This window comes from Neospora caninum, chromosome II, assembly GCF_000208865.1.
Source record: "Neospora caninum Liverpool complete genome, chromosome II".
NCBI classification, from domain to species: Eukaryota; Apicomplexa; class Conoidasida; order Eucoccidiorida; family Sarcocystidae; genus Neospora; species Neospora caninum.
The window spans coordinates 204,554-225,096 of NC_018387.1; the positions used below are offsets into that span (position 1 = coordinate 204,554).

Sequence of the window (20,543 nt, forward strand, 5' to 3'; positions counted from 1 at the left end):
CGCCTGCGCCTGCAGCAGGCCCCAAACAACACACAGGCAGTGTACCTCGTAGCCGCCCACAAACAACACACGCACCTCCTTACGGAAATCGTTTCCGTTTTTCTACATAGCCGACGGCACGTCATGCAATTTTCGCATTTTCACGTGGAGACACAACCCCGCATTTCCATACGTCGTGCAATCGATGTAGTCGTCCGCGCCGAGAGAGCCGAGTACCGCACGCGCTTTAAGCGGCGCAAACTCAAGAAACTAAGCACTCTTACCACGTGGACTGGTCAGACACACAACCGACAACACATGCGCTGCGCTTTCGCCTGGTTCGGACAACTTTTGAAAGCATTATGAGGGGGAAAGAAGCGTGGAAAGGACCTGAATGTTGGACGGCGGCCTTGACGCTCTGCGGGCCCGTTCTGTATCGCGCTGTCTCAGGGCCCTGTCGATGACACACCACGGGACTTTTTTGGAGCCAGTTGCCACTTTATAACGATCGCCTTCCCCGATTTTTGACACACGCCACGGCAAATCTTAGTTCCAGGCATCTTTGAGATGTTCCGCAGAAATTGCGGTTCAAGATTTTTTCACTACGCTGATTCTTTGCATGCTCTGGCGTGCCGTCCCCGTCCGTTCCCAGGCGGTATACCGCTGCCTTTGTCTTGCATCTTCTTTCCAGCAAACGCCATCGAAGCCGTTCAAAGGAACAGAAAGCGGGTCCGAGCGTTCACAGGAAAATCTTCTGCGGCCGCGCTTCGATTCCTTCGACACCGACTACGGACGGCCCGGCAGCGGTTGAGTGTTTTGCGCCGCTCGGCAGTCGATGTGAACATCTCCAGAATGTGATTTAACCACAGTGGACGGTTTCGGACCCCTCACTTCCGTCTCTTCCCGTGACACAGCTACCGTCTCTCTGTCCACATGCTGGCTCCTCTCTGAGCTGCCGTATTGCTTTGCGACATCGTCTCGATACTGTCGTTGGCCGTCCCTCGTTTAGGGTTTAGGGTTTTTCCGGCTGCTGGGGAGTTCCAGCGTAGGACCCCCCCCTCTCCCCTCGAGAACCGACCCCTCGTTCCTCGAACGAGAAACGAGCCGCTCCGACCCTTCCAATGCGCGTCACCAATTGTCTGTTTCCTTCAGCCTACGGTTTCGGAGATGTTGCTCTCCAGGAAAGAGGCCGCAGCCGAGCCGGTGGGGCGGAGTTTCTCCAAGCGCTCTTCTCGTGAGCTCGCGCGGTCTTTACCGCCAAACTCGGCGAACAGACAAGCTTCCGCGTGCACAAGGAATTTCGCGTCTTGTGGACCAACCAGCAGCCCCTCTCCGGAGGGACTGGAGTTGCGACCTTCACAAGACACGGAGCACGCGAGAAAAAAACGGATGCTCCCGTCCCGTTCTAGATGCTGTTCTTCCGAGAGGCATGGCGCATGCAGAGCGAGACAGGCCGACCCCCCAGAAAGGATCTGTACTGCTTGGTCGCCTTCATGCTGGCAGGTATGACCAAGGAAAAGAACGTGGGATGGCGCGACTTGCCGCCGAACTGGAACGCACAAAGATGTCAAGGCTTCGGTCTGGGCGGCGCGTGTCCTGGCTGTCTCCGTTCCTTCGTTGCTTTTGGTGACAACCCGGTCTCCTTAAGTCGTCGGGAGAAAGGCTCCGCGTAAACAGGCACGGATAGACCAGAACACAGAGCTGTTCTGAAAATAGCTACCACGCGCGCCCGGAGGGGCCAGCAAAATCTGAAACTCCTCGGCACCTCTGCATGTCCACATCTGTGCATGTATCGATACAGACACGGACAGAGATGTACACCGATGCTTGTGTGGGGTGGTTCGAATCGCACCGGTTACGCAGGCAACTGCGCCTTCTCTTTTGTTTTTAGTTCTCGCCACTCTTCCCGCTGTCTTTGTCTCTTTCCTCTCTTCTCCAGAACTTTCCAGCAGCACAGAATCCGTTCGCCACCCTTCCCTCAGGCCCCGTGGTGTCGATCCAGCGGCGGCTCCGGCTGCTTCCCCCTTTGGTTTCTGCCCACGAAATCGAGGGCCTTCTCTCGCAGTTGAAAGATGTTTACGAGGGAAAACGCTTTGTCCTTCAAGGCGGAGACTGTGCCGAGGTCTTTGCAGATTGTCAACCTTGCATTCTTGCCGCGAAGATGCGCCTTCTCCTTCAAATGAGTCTCATCCTCCAAGACGCCACATCACGCAAAATTGTCCGAATCGGGAGAATGGCGGGGCAATACGGAAAGCCTCGGTAGGGCAGAGGGAAAACTCTCGTCTTTCTTGTCTCTCGCTGCTTCCTGTGGATACGTGCGCTCGCACATCTGCTAATACATGAGCTGATGGTACTGTGCACGTTTTCCAAACTGGCCGCCACAGTGTATGCCCTAAATCGATAGAAAACACAAGAAGGCGGGCGTACACCGGTGTGCTTATCTCGCCGGGAATCGCTCTGTACAACATTCTTTACACTTTCTTTAAAAAAGTCATGCTCATCCAATTCCACTAATATATATATATATATATATGTATATATATGTATATATATATATGTATATATATATATATATGTATATATATATATATATATATATGTATATATATACACACAAATGCGTGTATATATATATATACTATATATATACATACAAACAGACGTATATACGTATGTAAAGAAGCATCGTTTTTTCTCTCGCCGTCTGCGTGACCTTTTTCAGTAGAAGTGTGTGTCTCTACAAGGCGCAGCCTCGAATGCCCGTTTTCTGGACTTCTTCCATTTCATTCTTTTCTTTTCTTGTCAGAAGTCGGTCCCACGAGATTCTTGAGGGTCGGAAAGTCCTGACATATCGCGGCGACTCCGTCAACGGGACGGATCCGTCTGACAGGGTAAGGCTCGGCTGCTTTGGCAAACTGCGGGGTGGCAGAACAGCAAGCGCAAGCGATGTCTTTTTCATCAGGTCTGAAGGGGCGACCTTCGAGTTGCCCCTTTCTCGGCATCACACCTGTGTCTCGGTCTTCTTTAGCTTTTGCCGTCTTTCCTCTCCAGTCTTATTCCTCGTTTCCTGCTCCTGTGTTTCATCTTCATAACGTCGTCTTTGCTTCCCGTCTGCAGTCTTTTTTCTGTGGAAGCCGTCCCTCCTAGTGTGTCATCTTTCTCCCCTTTTTCGTGCTGGCACCCATTCTCGTTTTTGTCGCCTCTTTCGTTCGCTTCTCCCTTTTCGCTGCCTTCAGGACCCTCAGCCAGAGCGACTCCTTCAAGGTACGACTTTACGCTTCTGTCTTTCGCCTCTTCTCTGTGTCTAGGAGGTCATTTCCAGGCTTCTTATTCCCTGTGTGTGGACTGAATCGGTCGCTTCAGAGTGCCGGTGTGCGCTTGATGCTTTCCCCTCTCGTTTTTCCCTTTGCCGTCCTCAGCGTACTTTCAATCGGCGGCGACGCTGAACTTTGTCCGGTCTCTCCTCTCACGTAAGTCGCACGGCATGGGCGCCTTGGCAAAAAAACGCAAAAAACAAATGTGAGGGATGGGGCAGGAGAAAAGTGCGGACCTTGGAAATCGACGGCCCCCAAAACCAGGCCCAACGGGCGACATTGAACAACTGCTAGCCACATATGTCGCTTATTTTCCATACCTTGGTACGCTATGGCTGCACATATCCGTATGCGACTGGAGAGGGACCAGTTCGTATGTATACACGTAACTGTGTACGTATACCTATACATATGAAGACGTTCATATGTATATGTATATATATATATATATATATATATATGATACGTCAACTTACGTGATTCCCCGTGGAATAGAAAGAGAACAAAGGCAAAGGGAACAGCAGCAGCTGAAGGGCTGGTACAGAAGACTGGGGGGGACGGCAAGGACAGGTGCCCGCGGGAACCGTGTCTAGTGTCCAGACGCCCGACGACATAGGAGGCACTCGTCGTCGCCTCCAGTCTGCTTCTTTCATCCCTATGGCATTGCTTCATGTGTTTCGTTTCTTGTTCCGGGTGTCGTCTGCAGCTGGCAGTTCCTTTTTCCGGGCTGATACGGGAAGCGAGAAGACAGAGGAAAGTGTCTGGGAGCTGTCTAAACAAGTTGGTCCGGAGAGGCGGTGAGTCACTGGAAAGAGAGATCTAAGACGCCTTGGACCTTTTCCCCGTTTTGTCCTTTTCTCCTTCCTGCGTCTGCGTCCGGCTCCATCCGTGCAGCCACTCACGATTCGTTCGAAGCAGCCGCCTGGCCCGTCGGCTCATGACTCGATCTCTCGCGATCTTTACATGACTGTGGATCTGCCTGTGTACCTACCTGCGTATATGTATCTCGGTGTATATGCATCTGTATGTACATTTGCGCATATATATGTAAATTCATGTGTCTCGATGCATAGGTATATACATGTATGTATCATATGCATATATATATATATATATTTGTATCCGTGGATGTATATGTGCATATGTGTGTGCCAGGGTGCAGCAAGGGTTAAATGATAACGTGTATGTTGATGTTGACGAGATGGAACATTCCAATATGACAGTTGGGAACTCTGTGGTTTGTTTCGCCTTTTCTGGGTCCTTTCTGATCCGGGTCACTCTGCTACTCTGTCTCTCACTCTCGGTTTCCTGACCCTTTTTCGTGGTCTTCCTAGACTTTTTCTCCGATCTTTCCGCATCAGCTAGGTCTCTCCAGTCGCCCACAGTTATTTCTGCGGCGATACTCACGCGACTGGCTTCCATCTTTCTCTGTTTTGTTCCTCCTGTCGGACAGGCGCGAGTTCCAAATCCTTACCAACACCATCGCTGAGTCAAAACAGAGGCCTTCCGGTCCTTCGCTTGCAATGCACGCATCGCATTCTTCCTCTGCTTCTTCCTACACTACGTCGCCGCCTTCTTCTCCAAAGCCTTCTGATCTCGAGTCTCCGTCTCCTCTCTTCTCTTCTCGCCCGCCTTTTTCATCTCTCCTGGACTCCGCAGATACGGTACGCCGCCCACTTTTCCTTCTTTCCTTTTAGAGGACTGCGTCACTTCTCTTCAGAGATCCGATCGACTGGGGTGGGCTGTCGACGAAGGAGCAGGGACCGACGGTTTGTCTTATAGATTTTTTCTTTCAGCTCTTGCGTTTCGATTTTGTGTTCGTGAAATGACGAAACTGCAAGGACACACCGCACTTCAGCCGACAGGCCACGGAGACTCAGACCACCACTTTCCCGCTGCAGAGGGACGGAACCTTGAGGAATGGGAAAGCAGCCGTGTCGGCGCTTCATAACTGCAGGCGGAGACACAGTCGTTCTTGTACACGCACGGTGGCACATATACGTCTATGTTCATATATGTGTATGTGGATATATAGTTGCACTTTTACCCAAACAAGTCGATACTTGCAGAGCGCGAGAGAGGTGTATATATCCATCTTTGCAGTGGAATCTGTTTTATGTCATTCTGCAAAGCGGATCGAAGGCGTTTGAGTTGCTGCTGTGGATTCTTTGACCTTTCGTTCACTGTCTGCCTCCGCATCTGTGTCTTTTAGGACTGTTCCATAGGATGTTTTTCTTCCCACGAGGCTCTTCTGCTTCCTTACGAGGAAGCGATGACCCGAGAGTACGACGGGAAGGTACGTCATGCCTTCTCTGTTTTCTGTTTCTCTGTGTTGCCCTCTCTCTTTGGTTTTCCTCTCTTTCGTTTTCGGTCTTGCTTCCTGACCGATTCTTTCTGTCTTTCTGTTGTCTCTGTCGCTTGCTCGTTTCGATTGCCCGCTTTGCTCGTTGGTGGGTGAGAGGACGCATGTGCACGTGTCGGACCGCTGTCTCGCCCGCGGACTCCACCAATGCCACTGGCCCGCACGTCTCGCCTTTTGTGTGCGGTCTTCTTTCCCGATCTTCCAGTTTTACGACACGAGTGCGCACTTTCTATGGATCGGAGACCGAACTCGTCAGCTCGACCATGCACACATCCAATTTTGTCGGTAGGTCTCCCTTTTTAGAAGGGGAAAGGAAAGAGGCTAGAAAGGAGGCAGCCGTTGTGCGCCAGTGCCTGCCGCTCTGTATTTACGCGTTCACACGCCAGAGGTTCCTGCGGCGCTTTTCCGTCTTGCATAGGCGCAGATATCTATATATAACTGTTTCCCGTTTTTGGATTCGAACTCGAAGAACAAGAGACACCTGGCAGGGAAGGCTCTCAGTCCCTCTCCAGCGGAAGCAAAACACCGGCTTTCCTCTGCATGTTTTGCATGCGCAGGGGCATACGGAATTCGATCGGCGTCAAAGTGGGCCCAACGGCCCAGCCGCATGAAATCGTTGACATTTGCCGGATCTTGAATCCGGAGAACATTCCGGGGAAAGTCGTCCTCATCACCAGGTGAGTCGCAAGCACATCCACGCGTATCTGAAGACGGGGTGACCGGCCGATTCCGGGATTTTCCAGTTGAACGTTTAGATCGTGGTACACGCACGGTGTCAAAAAATAGTCGACCGTTCCGTGTCGCTTTAGGTCTCTATACGTCAACTACCGACTCTATGTCGTGCCTCTTTTCGAAGGAGAGAACCTGGAAGAGAAAACATGTTTTCTCGTGTGTTTTGTACACACAGACTCGGCGCTGCTGACGCTTCACGTCTCCTGCCTCCGGTTATTGAAGCAGTACAGACAGTAAGAGAGGAAACGGCGGGTGTCTTGTTCTGCCGGTGCCTCAAAGAACGACGTCGTCGGCGATGTCTGTTCTAGGGCACTGAGGGCAGCGGAATTCTGTGGCAGACACCCCTCACAGATACACATAGTTTGCTGCATGCGTAAGAACAACGGGAACCTCGAGAGTATAAGAAAAGCCGCCAGCATGCTACGGACTATCGTGCACACTGCTAAATACAGGGCGCGTCTCGACTGTGTGATACCGGTGTGGAAATGGTTAACGCTAGGTCGGTTTCTCTCGTCGATGCAGTGCGTGTGTCCTTCATGCGTCACTCCTGTGATATCTAAAGAGCCCAAGTCGGAACTGCCCTCGGGTTTCAGGGTGAGCACTCTCCATCTTAAAATGAGAATCTATACAGTTCAACTGCATGCACGCCTCACCAGAACCTGCCTTTGAACGTGGGCTTGTTTTTCAGGCAGGAGTGCGAGTTGTATGGCTGTGCGATCCGATGCACGGAAATACCCAAGTTACACCGGAGGGGAAAAAGAGACGATGCTTCACAGATATGCTGAAAGAGGTTCTCGTCACATTCGACACCCACGTGCAGCATCAATCGCAGCTTGGCGGGGTGCATTTCGAGCTTACAGGTGAGCCCGGCTGATGTGTCTCACTGTGAGTCTCCGTTTTTCGTCGTCCGCTCTTGGCTTCGTTGTCTCCCAGGAAATGGGGCAGAGGGAAAAAGCTGTGGACGACGACGAGCGACAGAGGGAAAGGACGGAGAGAAGCACATGGAAAGCACGAGGGAACCTAGAAAAATCCCCGGGTGTTTTGCGCGGGCACGGAATGTCGACGTTCATCTGATTACTAAAACAGGCGACGAAGGAAGGTAGTTCAGCTCCTGGATTTCCTATTTGTTTCCAGGGGAACATGTCTCTGAATGCATCGGAGGATGTGAGAGCCGCGGAAAAGTGGGTGATGAAGAAACCTACGAGGCGTTTTGCGATCCGAGGCTCAACTATACTCAAGCTGTCGAAATGGCCTTTGAGATCGCAAGCCACATAAAGCACGCGTAAGGAGTGTTGAACAGGCACAGACGACGAAGAAACCCGTAAAACAGTATCGCAACTGCCGGCGGTCTAACACACCTGGTCTTGTGTGGTTATGTTCTACATATCGCAGCGATCAGGAACAGGGGCGGAGTGTTACACTGAACAACTGGGCTAATGCGCTTCATTAGTCACAATCGGCTTTGAGTACGGCGCAATGTGTATTATTGTTTGTTGTGAACTTTGGACTAAAACAGGCGGCAGACCACCATGGTGTGTCTAGGTCAGTTGCGGGCCGCTAATCGCTTGGGATCTTAATAACATAGCGCGTTCGGTACTTGGGGCCGCTTTGTCTCACGCACGTGGTCTTTGAGGAACAACTGTTGTGTGGTTTTTTGTTATTCTTTTGCGGTATGCACTCTAGGTCAGGTCAAACGGCGGACCGGGACAGGCTCGAGAAGCGGCCGAGATGCGAACTGATATTTCTGCCATAAAACCACAGACGCAGGAAGCTAGACGAGGCGTGTCGGCATGGGCAGTAGAAGGTGACAGAGTTGCGTTGTAAATTGTCAGTTTTCCATGTCCAGTGAAAAAACGCTGGACGCTTGTAGGTTAGCGTTTTCCCTGTTGTTTAGCTCCGCACCAGCTGTCTGCCTCTTCTCAGCCCCCCGTTTCCTTCTGAAGAGGAAACGCCACGTCGCCAACAAACGAGGGAGTCAGCAGTTTTGGCACCCCTTGGTGTCCGTGTTTTGTTTTCGCGGTTGTATATTTCAAGAACGGGAAACGCGACCTGTCCTTGCTTGTGTCCATAACCTCCTTCCCCTGTCCCTAAAGTTCTGTGCTAAAAAAGGGTGAATAGAGGAACGAAACCAAGGGCGGAAGACTGTCCCGGCTCTGAATTTCGTGCAGCCGAAACCGATTATGCCACTTCTCGTCACCTTTCGATAACGAGAGAGAATCTGTCACTGTTCAGGTGATTTCCGCTTTGCCATTCCTCTTGGGCAGCGTCTGCTTTGGCTTCCGTCGGCCGGGCAAACAGTTTCCGTGATCGGTGCGGCTACCTGGTGCCGCACGCAACGACAGGCTAGTACTGGTAACTGTAGGATAATCTAGTCGGAGCCCTAAGTGTTCTGGTGTACAAAAATCACTCGCATGTTTACGCAGCCGTGCAATCGTCCTTGGAAAGGATGTGATTGAGACAGTTCGGGCGAAGATGATGTGCCGGTGCACATCTGTTGTGGATTTGGATGCCGGAACTGGACGGAAGTGATTTCGCTTTCAAGCTTCGGGGCGAAAGCTTACCTGAGATGACGGGATACCAAAGGAATGAGCATCTTTTTAGAAACGGAATTATATTCTGGACAAGACCGCGCCAAGGGTATTCGAAGCGCCAGTTGGAAAAAATGAGACTTTGTCGTTCACTGCACTCGCTTCTCTTAAGCGTCTGTGCTCGAATGTTTATGCATCACAAGCTATCCAGACGATATTCAAGACAAACTTCAAGTGCCACAGACCTTTCCACTAGCCGCAGATTAGCGGAATGTGATTCTGTTTTAACCAGAATGCTACGGTTTCCATTGAGGAGAGTAGTTTCGTTTCGAATCGGACAGTCGACAATCATACTGGAAAAGCAAGAGGGCAGCGCGATCTCCATCAGATCGGCAAGGAATTATCTGGGAGACGAGAATCTCCAGAAAAAAGGCGTGAGCCAAGCATCCGGAGTTCCTGCAGCCGCACAACTAACCCGGCCTGTCCGAAGAACCGTGCAGCGTAGAGGTAGGCATTCTTGATCGCAAGCAACACCGGCATATCGGTTTTCAAAAGCTGTACAAGGCTCGAAGAATAGGATGACAAAGTCGCTTGGACTGCGGCCCACCTTGTAGCAGGAGCCAACCACTGGCGACAGAGGAGCGCGGCAGCGGTTAACGCACAAAGCGAACCAAGAGCGAAGCTAAGATAACCAGGACAACAAGCACAAAAACAGGTTGCAGTGCCTTTCATCGAGCGGCAATGAAGCAAAGTGGACATCCACAGTTTGACAGAAACGACGAACTTACTAACGGTTTATCCAAGTAGACCGTCGTTCCGGAAACAAACAGATGATGGTGATGGGTCGCGCGAGATGCACATACAAACTATAATCTATATATTTTGAAAATCAACTCGGGCCATGTATTTTTCTCTTGGAATCGTTATCCAGAGAACAAAATAACTTTGGTATAATTATGAGGGCATGCAAAAGCAAGTGTGCTCGTTTCGCAGATTTTTTTCTCAGCTCTAACAGCAGGAGCATTCTGGGAACAAAGGAAGCTTGACAGTCTCCTGATTTTTTTCGAAATGCTGGGTCACCTTATAGTACAGCGGCTAAACGGGCGCGGTGGTCCTGACCGGGAGAAGTTTGCCTTGTGCTGTTTGTGATTATCACACATAACCTTTTATGCGGCTATCAAGAGAAAGGGATAAAGTCGGAGGTGTGCTGAGCTCTTCTGGCGGATGCTTTCTGTTGCACACTGCGCAGTTTTCCTGCCAGAGCAAGAGTTTCGTCGATATGCTTTGCCAGAGAAACCCACTAGCATGTGACTGCGGTGCTTTCTCTCTTGATAATCGCCACAGGTCTGATGACAGTGGGACGCACCTTAGTTTTCTGTAAGGCCTTGCAGTTCGATCCGATTGCGACGTGCACGTTTCGTCTGTGCTAAGCTGCCACACGTCTGTATCCGTGAGCGTCTTGGGACTCATTGTCACGACGTTGTTGTATGCCCGGTCGCCAGAAATGCATTCTTCGAGCTCAATCGGAAGAGCACATTCGAATGTGCAAAGAGGTAGTCGTAGCTCCTCCGCTTCTCCACTGTTGTCGCATCGAGGCCTTCGAGTCACGTGTTCTATGGGCTGCATCTTTGCGTCAATGTCGTAGAAACTGAGAGCTGTACCATGAAAGAAGACACGTCTGCACGGGGAAGCACTTCCCCTTTGAGCGAAAACTGCCTTGACAAATGGGTCTTCGCATGCCAAAAAAGTAGGATCTTCTTGTTTCAGCAGGTCGTCAGATGTACCTCCTGGAATAAAACAGCATTCTAGCGACACGTGACACCATGGTTCTGTATCGGAGCACCGATGCTCACGTCCTTGTGGCCGTACCCCAGGACTCTCGTTCGCTTCGCTTTTGTTCGGGAGGAGGGCAACATCCACACACATATTCGTTGTTGCCGCTTTTATTGTGCCAAAAGGTTCCATCTTTGTGACAAACAGACCAGGAGCGTTGGCATCGGCAGAAAGAAGAGGTATGAAGGTGATGTGGCCCAGCTCGCCGTCCGTTGCCTGTATCCCGCACTCAAAGGTGCCAGAAATTTTCCCAGCGTCGAGTTGCTGTTGGAGTAAAATGTATCCGTTGAACGTTTTCGCTACCACAAGGAAGCCAGACCATTCAGTTTCGAGGGGAAACAAAAGTCCGTGGTTGATCTGGTTGTTGTAGATGGCACTCGCCTGAGTAACCGGGAAATGCTTTTGCAGGTACGCGATCACGGAGCCGATCGCTGTGGATGCATCCTCATTTTCGCCACTTTCGACAGGCTTTCCCTTGATTTCCGTTTCTGCCTCGCAGCTCCAAAAAGGGGGTTTGTATATAACCCAGTACGAGAAGGAGTCGCGGACAATCACTGGATAAGGGAGGCCGTCGGGGTCTGCTTCAGGATTAGTGCCTGCTTCCCCGCGATCGCCAACGGCGGGGCTGCCTCCTCTCCCGACAGATTCGATTGCATTTTTCTGAGTGTGTCGGCAGGCGACGCACTCTCCCCGTAGTGCTGTCTCCAAACAGGTGATGTCAGCCTCGAAGCATTGTGGTTCCAGAGTTGGCTCGCAATGAACCGAAAAGGCAGCAGGAGTTCGGTGTGCAGTGCTTTTCAAGAGTAGTAGGCTGTTTGCTGCGTTCGCAGGAGCTCGCGCTGAGGCTGGCAAGGAGGAAGAAGGCCACTTACTGAGTTTGCTGGAGGGTGTCAGAGTGGGAGCAACGCAGCTTTCTGGGAGATGCAAATCGTTCTGGGCAGAGCACTCGACTGGCTTCCGACACCAGGCGCCGTGGCCATCTGACGCTTGCTTACACTGCACACGCCGAACCGGTTCTAGCAGCACCGAATTTCCTCTTGGTACAAAAGGTTCCGCATTTTGTGGCGAAAAATCTCCCCGAACGGTTTCAACCGTTGAGAGGCTTGGGGGGCAAAGAGAAGGCCCCGCGTCATCATGATTCTGTGTTGCGATTTCGGCATTGTTCGACTGCCCACGCGGCACACTGGCCGCCTCAGGTACCCCTGTTCCCTTCATGGCACTTATCCGCTCACTGCCAGCCTACACACGTCTGAAACAGCAAAGATAACCGAACGGAGACAAGTTGGAGAAAATTCACGTTGAAGAGATATTATGTATAGTTCACTGGGTTAAACTCGTTGTAGAAGACAGGGGCGAGAAGAACACGACGTCCTGTTGCCTTTATATGGAGGGCACTTGCTATAACGGTGCCCAGTGTGCTCGCGCAGGAACACAATAACTAGCAGCAAAGACTTGTATAGAACTCTTCATCTTGGTGAGAATGGATTGGCTCTGAAGCGAGACTAATCAAAGTCACGACAGTCGGAACAAGATATAAGTCTACCTGGCTAATTTCGATTTCTGAGTGTCACTGCGCACGTCCACAGCGCTCCCATCTTGTGTCTTGCTGAAACCAGTAGTGGAGGCGCGCTTTTCTCCAGGCGTTAAAACCTCAATGGACGTTTGGAGATTCTATGTCGGCATACGTCCGGACACCTGGCCTCACATTCGCATGCGTTCTTCCTTCTTGAGTTATCCTACGTCTCTAAAAGGAATCGAGACATGGAGGATGCGGGACCCCACATGGGGGTAGACGAGACGTCACGTCTGCTTGAGTCACTGAACAGCTTGCACGGGCAGTAGGCAGAGGGCTCTGTCACTGAGAAACGCTTCACTTCACTAAGGTAGTGACAATGAACGTGCGCCTCAGGCACGGGGACGCTGACAAAAACTATCAAATTCCCTTGGGCGGCACAAGACCAGCCAGACGGCCCGAAACGAAAGGACGCACGTTGTTTTAGCCGGCAGACCAGATAGTGAACCTTCCTTAAAGGTTTTTTTCCGAGGGTTCGGCCAAAGGATGGCAGGCTGCTTCGCCTTTTTGGACTCTCTGTCAAGGTCTCTGCTCCGGTACTTCGGATAGAACGGAAGTAAAACACTCTTCTGCAGACAACCGAAGCACTCGGCATTTATCGGTGCCCGCCCCCGTTACCGGTTGCGGTTCTACGGCGAAATATTATCATGAGGCAGGCATTATACACTCTTGCGTAAGAACTCTTTCCGTTTCTGCGAATCCGGCCAGGAACTTTTTCAGGAGGAAGAAAAAGAACATTGAATGGGCAGTGCTACCAAAAAACCTGCCAGCTAATGTTTCTCGTCAAGCTCACATTTGACTCACTTGTAACCTCAGCCTGAGAGATGCGTAAGAGTAGTCAATGAAAGGCCTACCTGATCAAAGGGGCAATACAGTACCCCCAATCACTAAACATTACTCCAGTAACACAATGTGTTTCTCCCGAAGTTCCTTCCGAGGGATACATCCCATGAACACACGTTTTAAATTCAGGTAGGACCTGGTTGAAACTCCTGTTTGTCCACAATGAGTCAGATCCCATGCTATCGTATGCCTCGTGTTGTTTTTGATATATGCGAGCGAGTGTGATAGCAGCCCGTAAAAGTCTCTGTGGCTTACAAGTGAAATGTGTAACCCTCGTAAACGGAGGATACGAGAAATCGGAGAAAAGTTAGATTGTACAGCAAGTTTTTAGTTTCACTGTAGAATACCGCACAGTCTCCGACGGCATGTGTAAAAAACTTTTACCCTGCTAAAACCTCACAAAGCACACTGCTGCTTCGGAAGACTAACGGAGAAAGATCATGTGTACTATCCCTGATGCATCAAGAGGGAACGAGCTACATTGAGCGACAGGTGAACCACTTAGATGCAAGCTACGCCTAATTCGCAATAGAGGGAAGATCGTTGCGAATTGGGTCCTTGTTAAAAAAGCAGTTGACAACGAACTTGACGCCTCTTTCTGGGGGCAGCCCCGCATGGAGGAGACGCGGGTCTATCTCATGTGTGCCGGGATACGAGTTGCTCCAGACGACACCGGCGCCCTTCATTGGAGCGACGCGGAATCCCAGCGTTTCGAAGCTCGTTTCCCCTCCCGCTTCGACGTCTGAGGCACAGATCAAACAGGACAGTAACACAAGATTTACTACAACGCTTCTAAGCAGCTTCCACTAATGTAGTGAGAGATTATGGTCCCCAGTTTCACTTTAATTTCCAGCTGGATGAAAAAAAAACCAGGAAAACAAATGATCACCTTTTCCCTAAAGTAACGGTCACATTGTTCATCTATAGTGGTCTCTTAACCATGGTCCGCCCCCCACCCCGTCCCGCTCTGCGTTCCCACTAAATCCTTTACTGATACAACAGAGCCCGTGCCGCCACACACAGATCTCGGTCTACGAGCGGGGCGACGAGAGCGCCCACTTACCATTTAGGTACAGAAGAACCGTTTTGGGTCGGAAGCCTCCATCATGGTGCTGTTTGAAGTACTGACCCTCTTCGTACCGGACGACGGCAAGAGGCTCAAGATGCTCCACGGGCATGCCCGCGAACGCGGATACGATTCTCTCGATATTCTCTACGACCCCGGTTTCCCCAATGGCAAGAGGAACAGACCAGCTGGTTCTTGATGGACTCTTTTTCGACATGTAGTCGCGCTGAAAGGCACACAATAACAATACCCAGGACTTCGTCAGCCAGCCGAGCGAGTGCACGTTCAACAATGCACATGAAGACAGTGAAGCCGTTCGACCACGAGACACTCCAGCACATTTCTCGTCTAGAATAAATAGCCGCCTCACAATTTGCGCTGGGTTAGCACGTAGCTTAACACGTTTCTCGTTAGCACAAGTGTGGCTGCGCAATCGTTCGATGGGCCTTTTGCGGAGTTTATCTGAAACGTAATTTGAAACACCTGCTCCCGGCAAACAGACGATGCACTATCGTTGTCGGCTGAACTCGTGTGCGGCGTTTAATGCTGAGTCTGGATTTTCAGACACCGTCAACTCCAGAAGAAATTTCCACGGCAATTCACTGGCTGTCCGCATCTCAAGCTACATCGCGTTGAACCGGCGCCGACACACTGCAATATTGGGAAGCCGAGCACACCCAAAACAAGTAAGCTCTATGCGCCTACGGGTTCGGCAGTGGCGTATCCTGTACTCGTCTTGCTGCGTTCCCAACGCCCCTCACAGAGTTGTAGGAGATGGGCGCAGTCACTATCTGTTAGCAGCTCGGGAATCAGGTACACCCCTGGATTTTCGTGAATCGCAAGAATCTGGATTACGCGCTCCTCCAGTTGCCCTGTGAAGGTGTTGCGGTAACAGATTTGCTTGCAACTGTGAAGCTTCCCCCCTGGATGCAATATGGGAGAGTTGGCATCGATAGGGTGCAAGGGCGAACTCCGGTGAGATGTGTGAATACTAGCACTGCTTTCGTCTTCTCCACCATCTGTCTTATGTTGCTCCGCGGTGTTTAGCTGGAAGTCGCTGCGCGATCCATCAGCATCCAGAGGACTGCTGGACACACTGTCGCTGTCGCTTGAGAAGGCTGTGACCAAGGAGAACTCATCTGGAAAGTTGTGGGAGGTGTATGAGCTTGTCGCTGTCATATGCCGAGTTTCTTCCCGTTGCACCTCTGGCGCGGCAGGAGGGTCTGCATCACATAATGCGGGCTGCGACGGACCAAACCACGAAAACCAGCCACCTGGAGGCGATTTGGCAAGATGCCCCTCTGGATGGTGTTGCACCCTGCATGCTTGCTGATCTCGAGAGTCTCGTAGTCCGAAGGTGGGCACTGAAAACCAGGGACTGGGAGTAACGAAACCTTGGCCGTTTTCGGGTCGGCCATCCCTAGGGAATAACGAGCTCACTCGGAAAAAGGCATTCATTGCAAAGACCTTCCTCGAAGAGTACGAGCAGAAAAGACGGACGGGTCGTGTGGACAAGAGCCGAGAGATGCGGGCTCCACCGCACTTGACCCGGGTGATGACTTTGCACTGCCGGCGGGGCTCGTGTCGTCCAACAATCTTTTGCTGTCACCTCCCCACCGTTCCTCGGCAGCAGTTCAGGAATGTGTACAGAATCAACCAACAGAATGCTTCTGTGCTTACTGAAACGACTCGTGAGAACAAAATTGCTACGTTTGAAACGGGGGGAGTCATGCAAAGAATAAAGACTACCGGAGTAAGCACCTTTGTGTGTTGGCGAGCGGAACGTGTCAAGGCGTGGCCGCCACACAGCTCACCGAGCGATGAGTGCCTGAAATCGAGTCTGTTTTTCGCGAACAGGAGGACGCCAAAAGAGAACAGAACTGGACGATTTCTTGAACCACGCGAGGGACGAAATAAATAGGCGGGGCCTGCGCAAGTGTGGAGAAGAAACCTTCTTTCTGCGACGGACCAAGTAGCAAAGAGCTGTGGAATGGACAGCAAAATCGACACGATCCACGGTCAGGGGGGAACATGCCACACAGGAGAGGCCGCCGGTGAGCTCTCGCCTTCCCGCTCTCCATGAGGTGCCCCCTTCCAGCTGCCATATAAAGTGTGGCTGGTCGCGACGGAGCAACAAGCGCGATGACTCGCCGTCTCTCTGAAGACGGCGCGTAAATTTACAAGACAGTGGGACCTCTCGTCGATGTTGTTGGTCCTTGTCTGCAGGCTGCGAAGAAGCGGGCAGCATAGTAAGAGAGTAACGTGTGCCCTTACTCGAGCAAGCTTCGTAAAATCGGCGTTTCTCGTGTGAAAGTACATTTTTTCACTCCGCCGGCCAGACGATTGAGCCGACGGCGTTTCAGAACCAAGGTTCATGGGGAATCAGGCTCTCACGTTTCCTATATTTCTGTAGTGGCGCGTCATTTTAGGTCCGTTTAGGTATCCTGATGACCAATATGTGGATCTGCCTTCAGTTAGCTTGCTGGAGAGCAACAGGAGACAATCAAGCGTCCAAAGTTGCGGGGGCCCGGTGGGATGTGACCACTGTGCAACGTTCCTGGAAGCCGAGACTTTTCCACTTGCTAGCTTCGGACATGAACAGACCTTCTGTTTCTTATAACCCTTGCCTCAAGGGAATAAAGCTGTCCTGGCGAGCAGGACCTCGTTTTTCTCTGTAGAGCACAGAATTCCCCTGTACCCCCCCCCCCCCCCTCGGTTCTCGCAGTTGGTTTTAAAAACAGCACAGCCACGACACCGCGAACGGACAGATTTGCGGCTGATGTGATTTTTGTAAGCTGGGGGACGCTCATGTGTAATGCAGGGAGCATCAAACTTCAAGACGTTTCAGCGGGGCACGATTTTTTGACGTACTCCTGGAGGGGCACGCTGGTTGAAATGTGATTGCCGAGGATCCCGTAGACGAAACGAAAAGATCTCTGAAAACTCTAAAATATGTCCGTAATGGTGCACAGTCCCACAGCCCTCACCAAGGAGGACCCTTCTTAGCACACCTGCACCAAATACATCCCCGCACCAGAAGTCATTTAGAGACTTCTCCCAGCCAAGTCTGTACGCCGATCATATACGCACACATCTTGCTACAAATAAAGGTGTGGCTGACGTATTTGAGTATTACAGTACTGAGATGCAGCTGACAGTTCTGTTGTCCACGGATACTTTTTTGTGTTGACGTTAAAGACTAGTTGAACGTCCTTTGAAAAATGCGCCTGCCTTGTTACCTATCGCCGTTCGGTCCACACGTCCACCATTGAGTTTTTATTTCCGTCGGGCGGCAGCAAAACCAGCAGGGGGAACATCACTACGAAATAAGGCTCGAGGTCAGCACTGTTCTCCTAAATCCGAATTTCGACCCAGAATACAGCGATAAGTCATTGGAGAATGCAGACTGCAGTCAGCATTTCAACCTTATCAGCCGGAAGCTGAGTTTTATGTTCTAGTCAACACCGAATTTCTGGCAGATGCACCGAAGTCGGTAATCGCTTCAAATTCGCGACCCGGTACTCTTCTCTCCCGCGTACCCAAGCGCCTCCTCACCGGGAACATCGCTGGGGCCGTAGATACTAACAAAAACTGTGATCCACAAACAAGCCTGGCATATATATGCTTTTTTTTCGACAAGGCTTCGGGGATTCTTGAGGAGTAGGGAAGGGCAGGCCACTGTGTGAGAAACCGACAACTATACAATCACCATGTTGAGTTGCGACAAGTCTTGTAAACGACGTTGTCCGAAAGCGAACCTAGGAATTTTTCACACCTACCTTCGCTCTTCACACACGCTTCCACTTTTCCGCTGTACAGCTCGCTAAACGGATTTCATCCTTGCACCTCTTCCCTTGCATCGATGTAAGACGTCAGACCGCGTAGCACGAATGGAGGCAATAGCTTTGTCCCACTGTGGCACGAAAGAGACTATCAATGAGCTACGTCTTACGAGTAGTTCCACGATGCACGCTGACTCTCTGGTCTTACGAACGCGTAGAGCCAAACGGCAAACTTTGGTGTTTATTTCCGGCAGCCCCGTGTGCGAAGGATCCGCCAGAGCCGCACTGGCCAACTTAGGGCTCGCTCTACCGGGGACACAAACATCACTCCAACTGGTATTGAGGAGCCGGTGGAAATGCGCATGTCTGTAGTGTCCAGTTTCCCCCAGGGCCACCTTCCGCTGATGGAAGGCGTTTGCTTTCCCGTGCGCCGTCTTTTTCCGTTTCTAGGCGCCTGTAAAAGAAATCTGGTGATCAGTACCCGTCACTCAGGCACGTACTTCCGTTCAGAGTACCAGTGCACGACTGTGGATGCACCACTTTCAACGGTATGTATCATGCTTTGCCTCTTCCGATCCATTTCGCTAGAACTATCATTCTTCCTCGTAGAGAGGAACATTCGGGAAAACCCTACAAGAGGCGTCGCCACGGCACCGGTGTTGGCTCTCTACCGGCTTTTCCCAGAAAAGTCGACGACAGAAAGATCTCTCGACTCCTAGAGACCACAGGTTCTCCCCAAGTGCCTCGGTTTTATGATTCACTCTATGCTGTCCTGCTCGACGGGGTTTGACTGCAGTTGCGCTGGTGGTGTTTTTCGCCAGTTTGCTCGGGAGGGCTCTCCTCAGTAGCCGGAGATACCATAGACCGCCCGACAGCCGCTGTCTGAAACATATCTTTTCAGGGGGAATTGCTAAAAGAGATTTCAGTGGAAAATCCCCGACACACTTCCTCGAAGGTAATTCTTCTCGCAACGAAGTCACGTGGTAGTCGAAAATCACAAAACGCCGTCCAGAACGTGGTTCCAACATGCGGTCCGACCACCGTGCTCGCTGGAGGCGCGGCGGCCCGGCGGCTTTTCTTTGACTCCCGCTTCGCGCATTTCCCCTGCAAAATCTGCTCCTCTTCCGCAAACGGGAAAACCGCTTGCTTTTCGTTTTCCTGCTTAAATCTCTCCCTTGTCGTTTCGTCCTTAGAGGCCGAGCCACGGAGGGCGCGGAGTTGCCCGCCTTTGAAGTCGCAGAAGACACGGCCAGCGCCCCCCCGCTCTTTTCCAACTCCTTTCTCACGTTCCGCCCTGTCTTTTCGGCTGAGCATGCGCCGATTCCTCTCTTCAGTTTGAACAATTTTTTTCTCATAGACTTCCCTTTTTCTCGCGGTTTTCCCCTCGCGAGTGTACTCACCCCTGTCGTAGAGTTTTTCCATCGAACTCCTGTTCCAGCCTACCCTAGCTGACCCTTCGCGTGGCACACTCACGACGGAAAGTTCGGAATACACCAGAAACGTCAACAGAGCGGCGGCTGCCAACCTCGCCTCAGTGCAAACGCTGTGTTTGCCACAATAACAAACCCAATTGTGTACAGCTCTGCCTTTCTGAGCATTTTTGTCGCCCCGATAACCCGGAAAACCCCGCCATGGTACACTGCGGACGCGTCGTAGGGTCTCTCGTCTAGGGTACAAGAGGGAACCTCTCACGCCCATCGTTGCCTTGTGGACCTTGAATGCTTTCTACTCTTTTCCCAGTCGCATGCTTGATGTCTCGCGAGGAGCGCCTTTGCCAGTCCTCTGCCTCGCCTCCGCGCTCCTTGATCGTCGTTCTCGTCCATTCTCTCTCTCTCCGTCGACCCTAACTCTCGGCTTGTTGCCTTTCCGGGGAGAGAAGAGAGAAAAGCGGGTATCTCTCGTCAACCGTTCTTTCTTACCTTATCCTGTCAATCGCTTGATGACCAGCAGCCGTCTTTCGCCTCCTCTTCAGAGTGCGGTTGAACCACAAAAAACAGACAAACCCGGTCTTCCACGGGAGGATTCCACTCGCTTTTGGCAAGGAGGTAGCGGAAGCCCTCTTGTCGCTGTGCATGCGGAGCCCAAAGATGGCGCAACTGAGGGCCTGACCGCTTGTCAAACCTGATCATGTGCGCTAGACTGTGCTTCTTTATCTGTTTCACATCCGTACCAGTCTGCCTCGTTCCCCTTGATTTGTTTGACTCGCTTGACACCCCCAGAACGCTTTGCCTCAGGACGTCTCTTCTGCCCCTTTCCTCGCACTCGTTTCAGTGTCTCTCCTTGCTTCGTCTTGTCTCTCCGTCGTCGTCGCGCCGATGCCGGGCAGTCATTGGGAAGTCCCCTTTTCGGTTGTTGTCCTAGAGTTTTTGCCTCGCTTTCGTGCTCCACGCTCCTCTCTTCTGTCCCTTTCACCAGCTGCCTACCACGCTGCGCACCCAGAGCTACACAAAGAGGAAAGCGACAAGGTGGCTCTCGAAACGTTTTCCTCGTTTCCACCGCGCCGCCTTTTCGTTTCCCTTTTTTGAGCAGAC

General features: G+C 51.6%; 2 protein-coding genes across 2 annotated transcripts; one reads left to right on the top strand and one right to left on the bottom strand.

The window, feature by feature from the left end:
• Nucleotides 1–1,368: 1,368 nt before the first annotated feature.
• NCLIV_004821 (phospho-2-dehydro-3-deoxyheptonate aldolase,related) lies at nt 1,369–7,837 on the top strand (the record flags this gene model as incomplete). Its single annotated transcript, XM_003879992.1, has 14 exons — nt 1,369–1,482; nt 1,919–2,238; nt 2,786–2,870; nt 3,216–3,243; nt 3,399–3,449; nt 4,000–4,090; nt 4,747–4,957; nt 5,506–5,589; nt 5,861–5,940; nt 6,213–6,332; nt 6,563–6,620; nt 7,076–7,247; nt 7,522–7,669; nt 7,780–7,837. The coding sequence occupies 14 exons, from the start codon at nt 1,369–1,371 to the stop codon at nt 7,835–7,837; spliced, it is 1,620 nt and encodes a 539-aa protein (XP_003880041.1).
• A 5,845-nt stretch (nt 7,838–13,682) lies between these two features.
• On the bottom strand, nt 13,683–15,409 carry NCLIV_004830 (hypothetical protein; the record flags this gene model as incomplete). The annotated part of the gene is made up of 3 exons (XM_003879993.1): nt 13,683–13,906; nt 14,228–14,456; nt 14,936–15,409. The coding sequence occupies 3 exons, from the start codon at nt 15,407–15,409 to the stop codon at nt 13,683–13,685; spliced, it is 927 nt and encodes a 308-aa protein (XP_003880042.1).
• Between the last annotated feature and the right edge of the window lie 5,134 nt (nt 15,410–20,543).